The 16,254-nt window shown below is 54.5% G+C and overlaps 4 protein-coding genes across 4 annotated transcripts; 1 reads left to right on the forward strand and 3 right to left on the reverse strand.

Moving 5' to 3' along the window:
* Window positions 1–1,196: 1,196 nt before the first annotated feature.
* On the reverse strand, window positions 1,197–1,454 carry ISF_05212 (Anaphase-promoting complex, subunit CDC26; the record flags this gene model as incomplete). The annotated part of the gene is made up of 1 exon (XM_018848817.1): window positions 1,197–1,454. The coding sequence occupies one exon, from the start codon at window positions 1,452–1,454 to the stop codon at window positions 1,197–1,199; it is 258 nt and encodes an 85-aa protein (XP_018703953.1).
* Window positions 1,455–2,086: 632 nt separating this feature from the next.
* On the reverse strand, window positions 2,087–4,513 carry ISF_05213 (hypothetical protein; the record flags this gene model as incomplete). Its single annotated transcript, XM_018848818.1, has 1 exon — window positions 2,087–4,513. One exon carries the CDS (start codon window positions 4,511–4,513, stop codon window positions 2,087–2,089), a length of 2,427 nt encoding a protein of 808 aa, XP_018703954.1.
* Window positions 4,514–12,504: 7,991 nt separating this feature from the next.
* Window positions 12,505–13,149, forward strand: ISF_05214 (Protein kinase-like domain protein; the record flags this gene model as incomplete). Its single annotated transcript, XM_018848819.1, has 1 exon — window positions 12,505–13,149. One exon carries the CDS (start codon window positions 12,505–12,507, stop codon window positions 13,147–13,149), a length of 645 nt encoding a protein of 214 aa, XP_018703955.1.
* Window positions 13,150–14,392: 1,243 nt separating this feature from the next.
* Window positions 14,393–15,709, reverse strand: ISF_05215 (hypothetical protein; the record flags this gene model as incomplete). Its single annotated transcript, XM_018848820.1, has 1 exon — window positions 14,393–15,709. The coding sequence occupies one exon, from the start codon at window positions 15,707–15,709 to the stop codon at window positions 14,393–14,395; it is 1,317 nt and encodes a 438-aa protein (XP_018703956.1).
* Between the last annotated feature and the right edge of the window lie 545 nt (window positions 15,710–16,254).

The following is a 16,254-nucleotide window of genomic DNA, read 5'->3' on the forward strand; positions in this document are numbered from 1 at the left end:
GAAATTCTTGGCCCCCTTTGCCATTTTCAGCTAGCAAGTCTACGAAAATATTCTTTTGGAGTTGGTAGGCGGTACCATGTCCGTCACGGCGACCAAGGGTGGTAAGCGGACCAGGCTGGCCGCAGCCGGGTCCAAGCTGTCTAGGTCTGTAGACGTCCAATCACCAACATCCCGTTGCTCGGCGAGCCCGAGCACTGTCGTGAGACCGTGTAATCATGAGGAATAGGCAGCTCTCTCATAGATGATTCGAGGGTCCCTGGGAGCCGGCGGCTGCCTGGCGCACGCCTTCGTGTTCAGCCCAGCTGAAATGCTTCCCGGGTGGGAAGAGGTTGTGCGAGAGCGCCTAAACTCCGCTGCTGAAACTGGAGTTGCTGCTTCCAGAACGACCAATAGGATATTGTGCCTTGAAAAAGAACTGCCCACGGAGGTCGCGAAGAAATGAGGTGTGCAAGTACACATGTCAACGTCATGGAGATTAAACTACCTTTATGCATACGTGCTCTATTGCTCACCAGCCCCCCCTCAAAACAGCCTCGTAATAAAATATCCGGTAGACCTGAGACCGAGGGCTGAGCGCCTTGATTTTGTCTCGGGACCAACGATCGGCCTCTCATCGTGGCCCACAGACAAACAGACACACGGATCGTTTTGTGTTATAATCGCGACGATGCAGTCCGTGAGATGGGGCCGTGCGATGAGTCCTGCCCATCGAATAAGCTTTCTTTTCCCGCGAGGTGAGACACTCGTTGCTTCCTTCTCCAAATGATCCGTACTCCGTATAGCGATGGGACTAGATGAATCATTGTCTCCTTCAATTTCTCTGTTGCGTGTAGTCGCGTGCTGAATGGGCTGAGCCGCGTCCATTCTTCTCATGGTGCATCTTGTGCGTGGAAACTTTTGTCAAAAGTACTTCTCCATTCAAGTCAAAAGATCATGGCAAGCAGAGAAGAAAACAAGAAACAGGTTTTCTGGTAATTGGATGGGGGCTGCGCCGAAAGTATCGCAGCGCGTGTGCCGCTTGGGCCCGATGGTCGGGAGAGGCTGGACGGCTGCAGCAGAAAAGGCACCGCCCTACCCTTGCAAGGCTGAGGGAGCTGAGCGACATGGTAAAAACTGTAAATTGCGCTTTGATGACCCGACGAAAATAGAACCACCGTCTGCGCAGCCTCTCCGGAAGGCTTGTCTTGTCGCTTGCATCATCGACCCATCAACCAATCCCCTCGCCCGTGCACACCCCTTTCATCGTCCGCCTGCTCGTCTCCCCAGGCCGATGCGCTCGTCGCGCGCCCTCCTGCCCGCCGAGGGGCTCGCGCCAGCACCCGGCACCGCGGCGGTCTCGGCACCTCGGCCCTGGCCTGCTGCGCGGCGGCGAGGGCCTCGTTGGAGCGACGGTCCTCATACGCGGAGACGTCCTCGGTGGTAATGGAGAGCGTGGTGGGAGGTCGGCGAAGCATAGTGATTTGGGCGTTTCGTTTTGTTTCTGGCACTTTGGTTGAGACGCGGGGGTTTGCCTTGTGCTGGGGTTGGATAGGAACTTGGGGCTATTTGATGGCTTCTTCTATATCGTTTCTCGTGTGTTGCTTTAAGAAGGGTAAAGGCGTGAGTGACTAAGCTTCGGCAGTTATAGGAAGGGCTTTGCAATGAAGTTGGATGTTGGAGTTGAAAAGGGAAGGAATCAGCTAAGCTCGCGTTTGCTTTGATGGCGGGGTTTAGGAAGAGCGGCCAGTGGTGGAGTTTCACCACTAGAGCGCGGCAGCTTCGAAATGTCACAACAAACGGGTCAAACTTGGGCAAAATGTTAAACAATAATACGCAAGTAAAATTGTAGAGAAAAATGGATTGAGATATCTAGAAACGTGTATACTATCTCTAGTGAAAAAAAAAAACATGGCAAATTGCCTCTGTCCGAAAGAATGAATACAGCTCGCTCGCTTGTCCCATTCCAATAACTTGTAGAAAGAAATTCCTGATAATATAATATCCCTTGTATAAACTTTGGAAAAGCGTTCGAGAGAAGGACGGTGGGGGTATCTAATGTCAAACCAACAAAAAAAGCCAAAAAAGGACAAAGAAAAAGATATCCAAATCATTGATCGTCCTCTTCGAGGTCGTGAAAGGCCGTCGGGTTCCAGGCCAGGAACTGACCCAGATCATCGCTCAAGTTGCAGCTCATTCTCGGGCCGCGACTCGGGCCGCCCAGCTTCGACGCCCGCGCCGCCTCGCCTTGCCCGCCGCCCTGCGGGAGGCCGTACGTGTTGAGCCCGAGGCCTCTCGGACTCGTCTGCTCCTCGACGGCGACGGGGATCGGGTCCGACGCGTGCGGGTCGGCACCGCGGGCGTAGCGGCGCGCGTGGTCGTGCCGCTCGGCCTGGGCAAACGACCAGCCCTGCATCTTGGCGAGCGAGGGTGAGCGGTCCGGGCTGGCGGGCATGGGCAGCTCGGCGTCGGAGATGGTCGACGCGCTGCTGCGGGACGACGCCGTGCTTCGCGCGGCCGCGGCCCGACTGGCACCGTTGCCCTCCTCCTTGTAGCCGGAGGAGGCGCCAGCGGGAACGACGCAGCTGCCGCGGATCAGCGTGCCGTGCGACTCGAAGCCGAACTCGTCGAACCAGTCGCCCAGCTCGTCGGCCATGGCGTCGGCCTCGTCCTGGGCGAAGCCGGCCTCAAGGTCGTCGGCATCGCAGAGCACCGACGAGTGAAACGCGGGCCAGTCCAGGTGCTGGCCGTCTCCCACCACCTCCTCGCACTCCTCATCTCCCGCTGCCTTGACCTTGCCCTTGTGCTGAAACTCAATGTGCCCGTGCCGAAACAGAGGGCTCGTCTGGGAGTAGGCTGTGCCGACGAGGTACAGGGAGTCGCGAGTGGTGGCGACGGATCTGTTGGCGCCGCCGCTGCCGCCGCCGCTGCCGCGTTTCGACTTGGGTGAGATCTTGACGCTGCTCTTGCGCCGCCGGCGCTGGCCCTCGGCGGGCGGCGTGGCGACGAGCATCTCGGGTATGGGGGAGAGGTGGGACGTGCGCGCGCGGGCCCCGAACCGCGCAGGGTTCTTGGGTGGAGGAGGAGGAGGCGGAAGCGGAGGCAGGGAGGAACCGCCGCCCTCGACGGAGAGCGAGCGCGCCCCCGCTGCATGATTATTCTCCGCTGAGGAGGTAGGGGGAGGAGGTGGCTGGATGGGGAGGTTAGGTGAGGTGACCAAAAAGTCGTACTCATTGGTGGCGGATTCATGGCCCGGCGCTTGGTCGTCAGCGGCGTCGTCCTCGTCGGCAAGGGCCGAGTCCGTGCCCATCCAGGCCGCGACCGAGTTGGGGAGCATCTCCCGGTGGTACATCTGCGAGGCGGTCAGGGTCCCCTCGTCGTCGGTCGCGCACAGCGCGAAACTGGTGCCTCGGCGATGCTGCCGCCTGGCGGCCGTGATGGAGCTGTTGCGTTTGTGGGAGGGCTGGTCGTTGTCCTCCTCGGTGTAGTCTGAGTAGGTGGAGGAGAGGCTGCCGGCCGACCTCCGCTTGGCCGCAGCGGCGGCGGTGGAGGTGCGGTTTGCCAGCAGCTCGTTTACGCTCTGGGTGATGGTGGTGAGGCGCAGCTTGCGCGGCAGCATGACGTTGCGCTTGCCCATCTTCTTGGTCTTTGTCGTCGCGGACGGCTGGGGACGCGCAGCGCCGTGGCCGTTGTTCGACGACGTGCTGTGAGATGACTGCAGCGAGTTCCTGCGGACGGGTCTGCTGGCGAGGGGACCACCTGGCCCTCTTCGCAGCGGCGCCGGCGACTGCGTGGTGGTCGTGGTCGGTGATGCGAGGAAGCCCAGGCCTTTCTGGGGGAGTAGCACCGATCGGCTGCGCATCACAGTCGGCAGCGCAGCAGCCTGTGTGACCATGTGCGTGCTGTAGGCTGCATCGGCCAGCGCCAAGCCAACGGCCGCAAAGGCTTGATCGGATTTGAGCATCAGGCCTTGCATCATGGGGTCGTCGTCTTCTACGCCCGGCGGCGACGCGTCCGGCTCATCCTCAAACAGCCCGCATGGCGGTCGCGGCGGCCGCTGGGGCGGCGTGGAAGCAGCAGACGTGAGTGGCGACGATTTTTGAGGGGCGGGAATATCGATGGAGCTGCTGGAGCCGTGTAGCGAGGTGCTCCAGCTGGAGGAGATGGAGGAGGACGAGATGCTGCTGCTGGTTTTGTGGCTTCTCTTCGCGCTGCTGGCGGCGCGGCGCAGGCTGCTGAGCGGGTTCGTCGGCAGGCTCAAGGCCGCCTTGTAGCTGCTGGGAAACTCGTGGTTCTTTTCCTTTGACGTGCTCCAGGACTTGGAGCGGGAGTGCTGCGGAACGGAGGGCGGCTTTAGTAGTAGCGGTGATGTCGTTGTCGTCGCGTCCTCTGAGGGCAGCAGGTATCGGGTGCCGTTGCTCGTCACCGCAATGAGTGGCAGTGCGGCGTCGCTGCCAGGTGCTGAGATGTCGCTGGAGCGCGCTCGACGATGGGAGGAGAAGCGGCCCCAGGCGAGCCCGAGCGACGAGCTGTCCATTCCTGTCTTCGCGGCTTGCTTGCGTGGTGGTTGTCAATTTGGGGCGGGGGAGAGCAGCTCAGGTTCTGTAGACCATGTCTACAGATTACTCTGTCTGGATTTATATGGAAACCCCGATTCCACACTTTTCGTTGTTGTTGTCGTGGCTGCCTTCTCTATCTGGCCTGGCTGTGTGCGTTTGTGTCTCGGTTGATGTGGCGTTGGTGATGGTGATGGTGATGGTAATTGATGGTGGGGGGCACACCGCTAATGTCTTATACGTCGGGAGCTTGTTCTTTGGCGCTAATACGGACGGGAAGCCAAAGGTCGACAATGATGGATGGCGCACAGGCGAATTTGTCAATGCTGGCCGTGTGTCGAATGTGGACGACAAAAGTCTTTATGAGTGAGAAAGAAGGCGGTTGTGTGTGGTCGTCTTGTGGCGGGGGGACAAGGGATTGATATCGGATTTGCTGGGGTAAGCGGCATGAGACATGGCACAGACGGGACAGAGCCTTGGGGTTGGAAGGAAACCGTTTGTTCTCTCGTGTGTGTTCTGTATCCGTATTATTTATTATGCATGTCTCTTGTCTTTATTCTCTGAGAAGGGAAAAAAAGGGATGGATGGATGTATATTTTATCAAATTGTTACAGAAGGGGGCAGCCAAGGGCGGTGATAATGCGCTTCCTTTTATTTATAAAGTCTTGATCTAATGCAACATCCATATCCCACTTGCATCCTCGGCAGCCCATCCTTGCGCCGGAATACCCAAGGCTCCCTCCTATCCCATCCCGCCCCATCCCATGGCTCACTCACTGCTCACTGATCAACCACATCGGGGTTGGTTGGGTTTGCCGGCATCAGCGCGCGCGACTCATGATTACGGGAAGGGAGACGGCGGTAAGAACAAGGCAACTGGCTCCGGGAAGCAATCAATACAGCTACCACCGGGCACCTACGGGTACAACGTACTAACTACTTTCACTAGGTAACAACAAGAGGAAGCAGCCCTTCTCGGTATAGGACCGGGGTGGCCTGTACAAGGTGGTGTGAGCCAAGAATTTTGCGCGATGCCCAGTATGGCATGTCGCATCGACTCGGCTGCCAATGGCCAATTGGCCTAGCTGACCCGATGGGCAGGGACCAACTTGTCTTCAGCAAAAAAAAAAAAAAAAAAAAAAAAAAAAAAAAAAAAAAAAAAAAGGAAAAGGGAAGGCTTATTCGTACAGAATACAAGGGTGGGCGGTGGGCGAACGCCACTATTATGCATTACTTAGTACACACTAACTATGTATGTACTAACGTTAACACTTGCCTGGTGCGCTGATGAGGGCTCATTCAGAAGGCCGGGCCTGGCTGTCTGGCATTGATGAGAGAGCGAAAACGGGTGGCACAACAGTCAGACAGACAGGCCGACGCTGGCCCTCTACCTACCTACCTACCTACCTACCTACCTACCTACATATGTACCTACATACATACATACCTACCTATGTACCTATCTACCTACAGAGTACTAACTATCAGCAGTACTAATGAAATAATGCCAAACGTTGGAACACGGCCAGGGAGGGATCGGCGGCCAAGTCCACTGCCAGGTCATCACGAGCCTTCTTTTCCCGCACTTATGCTACCACTAACCAATTCATTAGTTATGGTACTTTTACCTGCTATGCTAATTCAACTAAAACTTCACTTTCCGCTTCGAGGGAACGGGCCGGCGCTTTCGCGTCCCATCCAAGGTACTTTTCCCTCTCTTTTTCTGTTGATCGCTCGCCCGCCGTTTCGCTTCCCAAATAAGCTTCAATCCCCTTCGTCATGTTGCTTGCCTCGCGAGAGAGAGACACGCAGCTTTCCCCCCCCGCCCTCCGGTGAGCATTCTTGGGGTGTGACTGACGACCAATTGCGCCGACACAAACTCGCCACAAATGCATTCGCAGCCCATCCCCAGCCAGCAGCCAGGCCCCAGCCCAGCCGGCTCAGCCTTTGGGCGAGGCGCATGACTCCAACAGTACTTTCTCTGTACCACCAGAATTTTACAGTAGTTGACTCTTCCTTACTCTGTAGCCATAATTATGCGCCCAACAAATTGTTTGCTTGTGTGCTGCAACGAAGCCCATCTTTCTTCCCTCTTCAACCTGGTAGTCCCTGCCAGCTGGGTTGGCTCGAGCCCTCGAGCACATGTGAGACCCTTGACGCCCGCGTCACCTCGAACAGCCTTCTCTTTTCCCGCTTCCCTTTCTCCTCCTTCTTACTCTGTGAAAAGTGCAACTCAACAACGTGAAGCCGAGGTAACAAGCAGCTGTCCTACGATTCCTCCTCATGAAAGCCCGTCTATCTTGTCGCTCTTGTCGCTCTTGTCGCTCCCGTTTCTCTTACCAATCGCTTGATTTTGCGACGGCACCACCGATCTAACTACCAGTGCAATGCCGCGAAGAAGCCAGGCTGGGATGTCTCAAACGGCGCCAGGGCTGTTGACTCGCACTTTTGGCCTTTTCCAACTACTCTCTCCATTGCAGAGATTGTGGTGGCCAATTAATAGCATTCGCTGGGTCCTTGCACTAACAACATCACGTAACTATTTTAACTAGTAGGTCGACGAACCTGACCTTCCCGATCAAGCCACTGTAATGCAGTCGCTACATGTAATGACCGGAGCAGACGCAACGTGGCCAGTGCCAGCCAAGCAAAGGGACGCCCGCCATCTCAAAGAAACAGGTAACCTGCCCGGAGAACTCGTACTAGTGGAAATGTCGTCCCTCCAGCTGTCGGTGAGGCTACGTGACACCAACTCCCAGCCTGTATCAAAGGGTTAGCTAGGCGCCCACAGATCGGATCCTTTCTTCCCTCGCCAAGCGGCGCGCTCCTTCTCCTCTTCGCCTTTTCAATCCATAATACCACCCTCCCGCACTCATCCCTCTTGTCCGATGAAGCCCTGCCATTGCCTCTGAGCGGCCCGGAAAATTGCATTCAAGGCTGACAGCCAGCAGCCACAATGCCTCGGCGTTTCCTTGCAAGGGGGCGGAGGGGGTTGGGAGGGAGGGAAGGGCTGCATCAAAAGCTGACTCAGGCTGTCCCAGCGAACATCATCATCAACCGTTGGTGTGGTAAGAAAAAAATGTCCTCAGCTCAGAAGAGCCGCAAGCTCGCTCTGCCACCTATTGGAAAAAAGCCAATCCGGTCGGTTGCTTTCTTGCCTCGTGCCTATGCTATTTGCCGCGCCGACTCGTCATGATTGGCTCGCCTGATGATTCGACTCGCTTCCTCCCGCAGCAAGGCGGACGATCCACCAATAATCCTATTCATCCTGCCGAGAGCAAAGGCTTTGTAAAATCCCTTTCATAAATCCACCGTTTGCTGACACACGGGTTGCATCGGCCCAGATCGCCCACCCATCGTCCATTAAGGTAGCCTTGCTGGCTGACAGATGGTTGCTGCCACCTGTGTCCCAACGTCATATGAGGCGCCAGCGGCATAATCGTTGGGGCTCACTTCTACTGCCATGCCTATTATTTGCCATAAATGGTAAATTCCGAGATCAGGTCATTGCCCACCCGGTAGAGCTTGTCATTTTATAACGACATTGACATCTGCCTTGTTGCCGAAACTGTCCAGTATATGATGACCTTGTCGCCGGCTTACGCTCGTCACGCAGGGCGTCCAAGGCATCCCGGTCCTGCCCAAAGGCTGACAAGCTCCGTGATCGTAGCCCATCTCAAACCCGGGGAACCACCCTCCTCTATCGGGATTGCGTGGATGCCAGGCCGTAATCCGAGGTTTGCTATGCCCAACGTAGTAAGTTTTGTGTTCCTGTCCTCGAGATGCCCCGGAGATTGCGTGCCTCACGTAGACTACACACCACGATGGCCCAAACGCTCAACTCTGTGTTGCTAGTGTGGTCCTAGCTGTATCTACACAAAGGCCATGCTTGAATTGTTAGAAAATCTTGTTGCGATGTGCGTTGTTACATCCGTCATTCCGCCGGACGGGACCTTGCACGGCGCGCGACAAGACGCCAGCCACATCGGCGCCACAACACAGCTCACCGTGACTTGGGACGGCATCACGAGGGACGAGGAAGTCGATATAAAGTATTAGTCTCCTGGGTCTTGTGGCTTTTTTATGTTGCCTGTTTGGGGCGGGGCATGTATTCTGCAACAACTGTTTGCTTTAGCAGGGCGCACGACAGTTGCCGAGGGGTTCCCCGGCATAGAGATCGAGAGCCTCTTCCTACGTCTGCGAAATAAAAGCGACATGTTTGCTGGGACTCAATATTTAATTAATTTTGCTAGTATGTCATGAAGCTACTGGGCCTGTGGATGCTGGGTTGCGCACATACATGCAGTAACTAGCCGCCCTTGGCTGGGTAGTACTCTCGAGGTGTCGTGACACAACGTTGCCCGAATACATACATACACATACACACACAAAGTTTCAACTTCTTAAAGCTTGGACTTGCTCGCCCTAGAACTGAATGCGGGCTTTGTTCACAGAACAGACGGGCGGCGTCGACCAACTTGCTGGCTCTTCCCTAGTGCCATCGCGTCTACATCCGCAGACGCTTGAGAAGCTTTGTGGAAGCAAATCGTGATATCCAACTTATTGCAGAATGTATGAATGAATATACAATACATTTCACTTCGCACTGCCTTGAAAGGCATGTAACAGCCTCAGCCAACCGTGCTTCGGCATCTCGCCAGTCTAGCACATACTCACTTGAGGGTAGTCTCTTGCGATCATGAGCTCAATTTCCTTGCCATGAACTGGGCTATATGGGACGTGTACGAGTATCTGGAGCTCTCATGGCTTGTTAGGAGTTCAAGGCAACGGGTTAATGATCACGGCACATGGGAGGAGCAATGATTTGACCAATACAATCGAGGCTATGACGTGTATCTCACTGGCGCTCGTGATATACGGCCAATTCGTGTAACGACGGGGGATTGTGTTGCTTCAGGCCCTGCTTCTCTACCTTTTGACTTGGAATTTGCTTGCTTAGCATTTGACCGGGCTTTGATCTGCCGGGAGGAGGCTGAGGGTGAAGAAAATCCCTTGGCAGCGCGAACCTTGGTCGGCCGACTTGTCTCGACATCGACGTTGATGTCTAGATGAGAAGCCTTTCGCTTGCGCGTTGTATTTACTGTTTGCTTTGACATGCTGGGAATCGTGCTGTTCTTGTCTCCTGCCGGTTGCCCCTTTAGCCGCTGGACTTGAGCACAGGCAGTTCGCCTAGGCGCAGAATTTGCCGTTTTCTCTGGAGCCGTTATCTTTGGAGCTGTTTTCTTTGGAGCTGTTATCTTTGGAGCTGTTTTCTTTGGAGCTGTTTTCTTTGGAGCGGCTGTCTTCGGCCCTTTTTTCTTTGGCGTAATAGGCAGATTGTTATTCTCGCCACCTGTCGGCTGTCTATTCGGCTGCTGCGCTCGAGCAGAGGCCCGCCGCGTGCGTGGCACATCTGGCTGGTCGCGCTCTGTCAGACCTGGGCTTAGCGTAGGCAATTTTTCCGCAATCCATTTTCGCAAAATAGCATGTGCCTCGATCTTGTTCTGTATACTCTCAAGGTTGAGCATGGCAGCAGAATTAGGAACCGTGTCAGACCCCGGGGTTGTCGGAGATGAGCCGTCGTGTGCGCTGCCGACCTTCTCTTGCAAGTCATCCCGCTTTTTTTCCATCCTCTCTAGGCGCCGTAATTGATAATGCTGGAACTCTATCCAGGTATCTCGCGGGGCCTGATCCTTGGGATCTAGGCTTAGGGTGAATTGTTCGTTTACCCCGTGGGATTTTAGATACGCACGCACGTTGGCTGTGAATTGGTCAAAACACTTGGCAAAAAATTGCCGATCTCGTGCCTAGATTCGTCGAAACTTATTCCAACCCTCCAGCTGTGCGTAGAGAATAACATCGTCTGTTCCAAAAAAAAAAATGCCTTCCAGTACTCGACTATTTGTCGATATTTCGTTGGTGGTTCTTTGGATATATCCATCTCCGTTGGGTAGCATGGAGGGCATCCGTCGGCTTCTAGTGCCACACGCGATTCTGCTTCGATTTCTAGTGTTTCTTGTAGTTCTTTCTGATCGTCTAGCAGCGGTGTCATTTTCCTGCATTGTCTCAATCAGAACACATCAATAGCCATAAGGCGTCGTTTTTAGCTCACGTACGTCAGTCTCTTCAACAAGGCGTCATCGATAGCCATTGCTAGGTCTTGGAACTGGAGCGCGGCCATGTTGATTGAGCGGGCTTGCTGGCGGCTCGGGACGGAAAGGCGGCGAGAGTGTCGCGCAGCATAGACTGCAATGCAAGCGGTTGAGGCGAGTTGAGCTGGAGCGGCCAGAAGGTATTAAAGAAACGCGGCGCGAGTGTGCGTTTCCTTACTGGTAGTAAGGTGGCTGTGAGAGACGAGACAGCGGCTAACTAGGAGCTGATGGGTGAAGGGTGATGGGGAGGAAACGGGACCAGCCGATCGAAATTCAAACTAAAAGCAAAGCGCGACCCACTGCGGTGCCCCTGGAACAACTGCCAGCAAGGTATTTTGTACTTGGTATGCACAGTTGTTTCTAACAGTTTGCGTGCAAGTGATCGCGGGAGTGGGTCACATTTTAAAAGTACCCAGTACTTGATCGGTAAGCTTGATCTTCAGGGACCGTTGACAGATAGTTAAACTACCTAATGTACCTAGTCCTAATGTGTCGAGGTTCCGGTACTACAGAGCTCTCAGGCATGCGTCCCAAGATGGATCTTATGGGCAGCTGTGTTAGGTAGTTATTATTAATAGTTGAATGACAGATCAAAATATGGTTCTCAACGGTAAGAATCAGCGAGATACTTGCAATAGCAAAGCAGCTAAAATTGACAGTCTCAGCTGCAATCAAGCCCAACCAATCAATACCCAGACACAGGTTGCAGCCGTGTACCTATGAATGGTCTCTCTTGACTGAGCCCCTCCTTCCCCCCGCAAACCGGCAACCCTGACAAACCAATTCTTTGTTAGCTCCCATGGAGGACCCAAATGTTTTTACAGTTCTTACCGCCTCTCATGGAAGGAACAAAAGCTTGCGCAGCAATTCGCCGGCAAGAAAACAAGAAGTGGTTTCGACCTGCCCGTCTGCAACCAGCCAGGAGGAGTCGGGGGCCCTCGCGAGGCAGCGTCTCCTATGGCTATGACTCCGGTTCCGACTCCGACGAGGGAGTTGATCGCCTAGTTTTCGTTTCGACGAAGTTCTTCATAGTGCCCAGACAGGCCTGCAGTTTGGTACGGATCCGACCCTCTCAGCTGTCGTTATTGGGGATCCTGGGGCCGGGGGCATCAGCCGAAGGCAGTACATAATCACCGCGGACAGCCAGCTCCGAATCTTGCTACATGATCCTGGATCTATGCACGGGACTGCAGTCTCTTGTGTTTGGAGCACTAAAATACGGAACGAAAATGCCTTCAAGGCAGCGGATACGTGGATCATGGCCTTTGCAGCTGGCGCGAAGAAAGCCCGTTTTGATGAAGTACGCATTCGTTCTGGTAGTACGCAGTTCCGGATCAAGTTTCCGAATCATCATCCAAGGGCGCAGAGACGCTACCTGGCAAACCTCCTGGAATTCGCCAAGAGATGCGAGCGCCCTCTTCGACCTATAATGCCTGGCTTCCAGGCCATCGGTTTCAAAGTGTTCCCATGACCCAAAACCCGACTGTGCACCATACACCTCGGGAATCGTTGGTCTACATCCGTCTCGGAAAGCTCGGGGCGGGTAGTTTCGGGACGGTGCATGAGGCCATCAGAGCACGGGACGGAGAAACTGTCGCAGTCAAGACATTCGAGCCCCCATCGTCACTCAGTAAGCGCAGCCAGGATGAGGTTGAGGCCGAATGGATATCAGATATCAATCGTGAATTCAGCCTCGCAAGAGATCACCGTCATGTGAGTGTTGCGCTATCAAACCCACCTCCCGGCGTACGATCTTATCTAATAAACATCAGCCAAACGTACTTGAAATTCTGGACTTTGTGGAGAAGCCAAAACCGGTTATGGTCATGTGCCACTATCCCGCCGGTAACCTAAAGAGCTGCGAAGATTCTGGCCTTCTGACTTGTGAGCACGCGGTCAATGCATTTGGGCAGACTCTCGATGGCCTGCGTTTCCTGCACCGCTCAAACCTACCTCATCGGGATCTCAAGCCCGAGAATATCCTGGTTACAATGGAACCACTCTTCAAAGTTGTCATCGCCGACTTTGGATTCGCAAAAGTGATAGAAAATGACACACTGCTACAGAGCTCGCGCGGCACACTGCGGTACATGGCACCAGAGCTGTACTCTCACGATGGCTACGGACTAGAGGTTGATATTTGGTCGCTGGGTGTCTTGGGGCTCGAAATAATTTACCAACTCCCCAAGAGCCCAAAAGACGCGTCAGCGAGCAGGCAGCTAATTCGGCCGGGGCCTGACCGGTCCAAGATGTTCGAGGCTGCCGCCCTCGATAAGAATCAGAAGAATCGGCAGAATGACGCGCCCATCATCATCATTGCCAACATGCTTAAGTGGAAAGGGAAGGACCGTTGGTCGGCAGTCCAATGCCTTGAACGCGGTCTTGGCAGACGAGTCTTTGCGAGGAGATCAGATCGTTGCATTGGCGCCCACCCGGGCTTGGAGACGTCAACCTTTCGAGAGTAAGTTGAAGGCCACAAGGGATAGGAGATGAAGACGCGGAAAAGAGGCCCGTTGCCTCACTGCTTTATCGTCACCCACCAGCGCGCACAATCAGCTACGTTGGGGCGCCGCAGAACCTCGCAAGTTGGAAGAGAACTTGATAAAAGTATAAAATTAGCTGAAAAACTAACTCAAACTATTATCGTATCTCGCAGTCTTTTTAATCTTCTGATTAAGCTTTGACACAATTTCTGCTTCCTGATTAGCCGTGTTATGGCCCCCAAACCAAGTGCGCAAGAGTCTACTCACCCTAGAATGCCTCCGAGAAGTGGTTTCGCCTTGTCCCTCACACACTTTCCACCGCCAGACTAGTAAATAGATGGATGATATTAGTACAGGTTCTATACCTCGCCAACTTGTGCATCTCATCGCTCCATCGCCCCCGATCGACGCATCTCCGAGACAGCTCTTGGCTGGCATCACTTACAAAAAGGCAGTCCATGTCATCAAAGCATATCGCGCCGCCGCCGCCGCCAAGCTGAGGGGCAGGCGCAGCGATAGCGGAAGAGGCGAACAGGGCCAAGATGGCACAAGCGACGAGCATCGTGAAATGGGGCGGGGGGTATGTACTTGTACAGCGCGGCAAGCCCTTTAAATATGCCTGCATTCTCGAAGCACACAAGTGCCATGTGCAATTTTATTATTTTACCGAGGTCTTCAAGAGTTTCGAATATATTGACGCTGAGCATTCCTGGGCTACACATATGCTGCGCGTGTCGACTCGCTGTGACGGGGATAGGGCGAGCGAGGCGCGACCGAGACGCCAGGGTCTGTTGTTTCCCTAGCTGCGGGGAGACTGTGACCACACTTGCCAATAGGGGCTGTTTCTGCTTCATTAATTAATTGTATGACGGCACGTGGGAGGCAACAGGTCGTCCTTGCAACCCCAGGTACATACGGCATACAAGGGCGGGGTTGGTCGCAGCAAGTACATATGTGTAGATGCTCTGAGACATGAGTGTTGAACAGACGATCATCTTGGAAGCGAACAATCCGGGTTGTGCCACTAGCGTCTCCTAGGAATATTCAATCAAGCAAATAGTTTAGAGGTGTCTATGCAAGATGTCGTTCAACTGCTGAAAGGTGCCAGTACGCCCACTCTATGCATATAGTGCCTACCATCCCCTACCCTCCCCTAGTTAGGTGGAATTCTTGCATGGACAATTCACAATTCTCATTTACTAGCCAGGTAGAGCCGTCCAGCTGCCTACCTAATAAGGGAACTGACTTCGGCCAACTCAATCCCGCCTGTCCCGTCTTCTGCTGCAGCAGGTTCTGGCCTTTGCGCATCAGCTGGTCTCTGTGGCACCTTTGCACGAAGACTCATGCCCGTCTTCTTGATAACCTCCCTCGTGCGAGTAGAAGCTTCAAGTGTGGAGCCAAAGACCGTGAAGCGCAGATCCTGTCCTACCTCTCCCCAGTACCCCCGATCCTGCATCGCGGAGCTCCTCCGCTCCGACAATGGCACGAGTCCAAGGGCCGGCCCCAAGAACGGAGCGAGAACGCACCTCCATCCCCTGATGCAAAAGAAAAGGTCCATCCAACGGACCATCGGGGACTCGCCGTCTCTGTCCATCGTCACGGTGTTCCGTCGAGCGTCCACGCTCCGGCCATCGTACGGCAGGGTGAGCATGTGCGACTGGAGCCTCAGAAGCATGTTTGCGGCGTCCCTAGCATTGGCAAGGTGGCTAAGACTCGCAGCCAGGGCTGCTGTGCCGGTTCCCAAGGCTAACAACAGCGCGTAGGAGCCGAGCTGGGCCGCCGTCGAGTCGCCGGACCGCACCGTGGTGAGCGGTGCAAGACCCGTGGATAGGCAGACGCCCAGCATCACGGCGACGTTGACAATCGTCTTTTCCAAGGCTGACTCGGCAGATTTTTCGAAAGACTTGACCTCGCCATCAATGAATGTCTTGACAGTTTTTTCCGCCTCTTGCGCTGACGCCATGAGCGTCTTGTCTTCCTCAACCAGGTATTGGCCGGCTGCTAAGCCGGCATCGATACTCTCTTGACTCGTTCGCTCATTGGCGTTGGCTGCCTCTTCCTTCGGCCGCCTCCTGTTGGGGATTGACTTGTACATGGTTTCGATGCTTGTGTAGCCAAGAAGCTGACAGGTGAACTGCTTCAGAACGTGTAGCTTGTTGCCAGTGCCCTGCTCATGAATAGCCCCAGCGCGGTCTATAAAAATCCAGATTCGCGAGATGAGGCTCCAACAAGCCTGATTCCCTATTGAATCGAGGATTTGTTTAAAACATCGCAGTGCCAGGCACGCGTGAAGAACATTGAATGTTGCATACGCCATGACCAAGCCAAGTCGAAACCAAGCGTCAGGTCCAGGCTCATGGTAAATGAACCCGTTGTAGGTGACAGTCAAAGCGACCATCGAGGCAGTCACCCAGAGGATCCAAACTTGCCATATTGCGGTTTGAGTTATATTTTTCATGACGTATGAGGCGGGAGCAAACCGGACGTGGATGTCATCGCGACCTCGCTTGTGCAAGGGTTCCTCCGGTTCTTCAACCGCCATATCTTGATGCCCGACAAGACAGAATCGAGACGCAGTTGTTGAAGCTCCCTGTACAGAATCTTTGCAGAGATATGCAACGTAGATCTGTGGACTACCATCGATCAGGATTGGCTCCAGCACAAGTTTCAAGCCGACGTGAAAGATCCAGAATGTGGCGAGAAGTGTCGAGATGCGCCTTTCAATGCTCGAACGGGGCAGAGCAAAGGCTTCCAGCAGTCTCTCGCTGCTGCTGATGAGAAAGGCATACGTGGCAATGGTACAGGCAGCGATAGCAGCAGAAAGAGCAGGGTTAAAACTCTTGACGAATGGCGTGTTTGAATGAGCAAATGAGGTCTGATTGGATGACGACGAAGCCTGCCTCTGAGCGACTGACAGAGGGGGCAGAGGGCCGACCGCCGCCTCACGGGGATGGAGATGGGAAAGCAGAGCGCCGCCACAGGCGACAATAAAAGCAGCAAAGCATAAATGACGCAAGAGGAAAAGCATGATCGACGTTGTCTCGCAGGGGAAAAGTCCGCTAGCAGTCCACGAGTTCTCTGGTCGAG

The sequence above is a fragment of the Cordyceps fumosorosea genome, assembly GCF_001636725.1.
Source record: "Cordyceps fumosorosea ARSEF 2679 chromosome Unknown scaffold_12, whole genome shotgun sequence".
In the NCBI taxonomy this organism is placed as follows: domain Eukaryota; kingdom Fungi; phylum Ascomycota; class Sordariomycetes; order Hypocreales; family Cordycipitaceae; genus Cordyceps; species Cordyceps fumosorosea.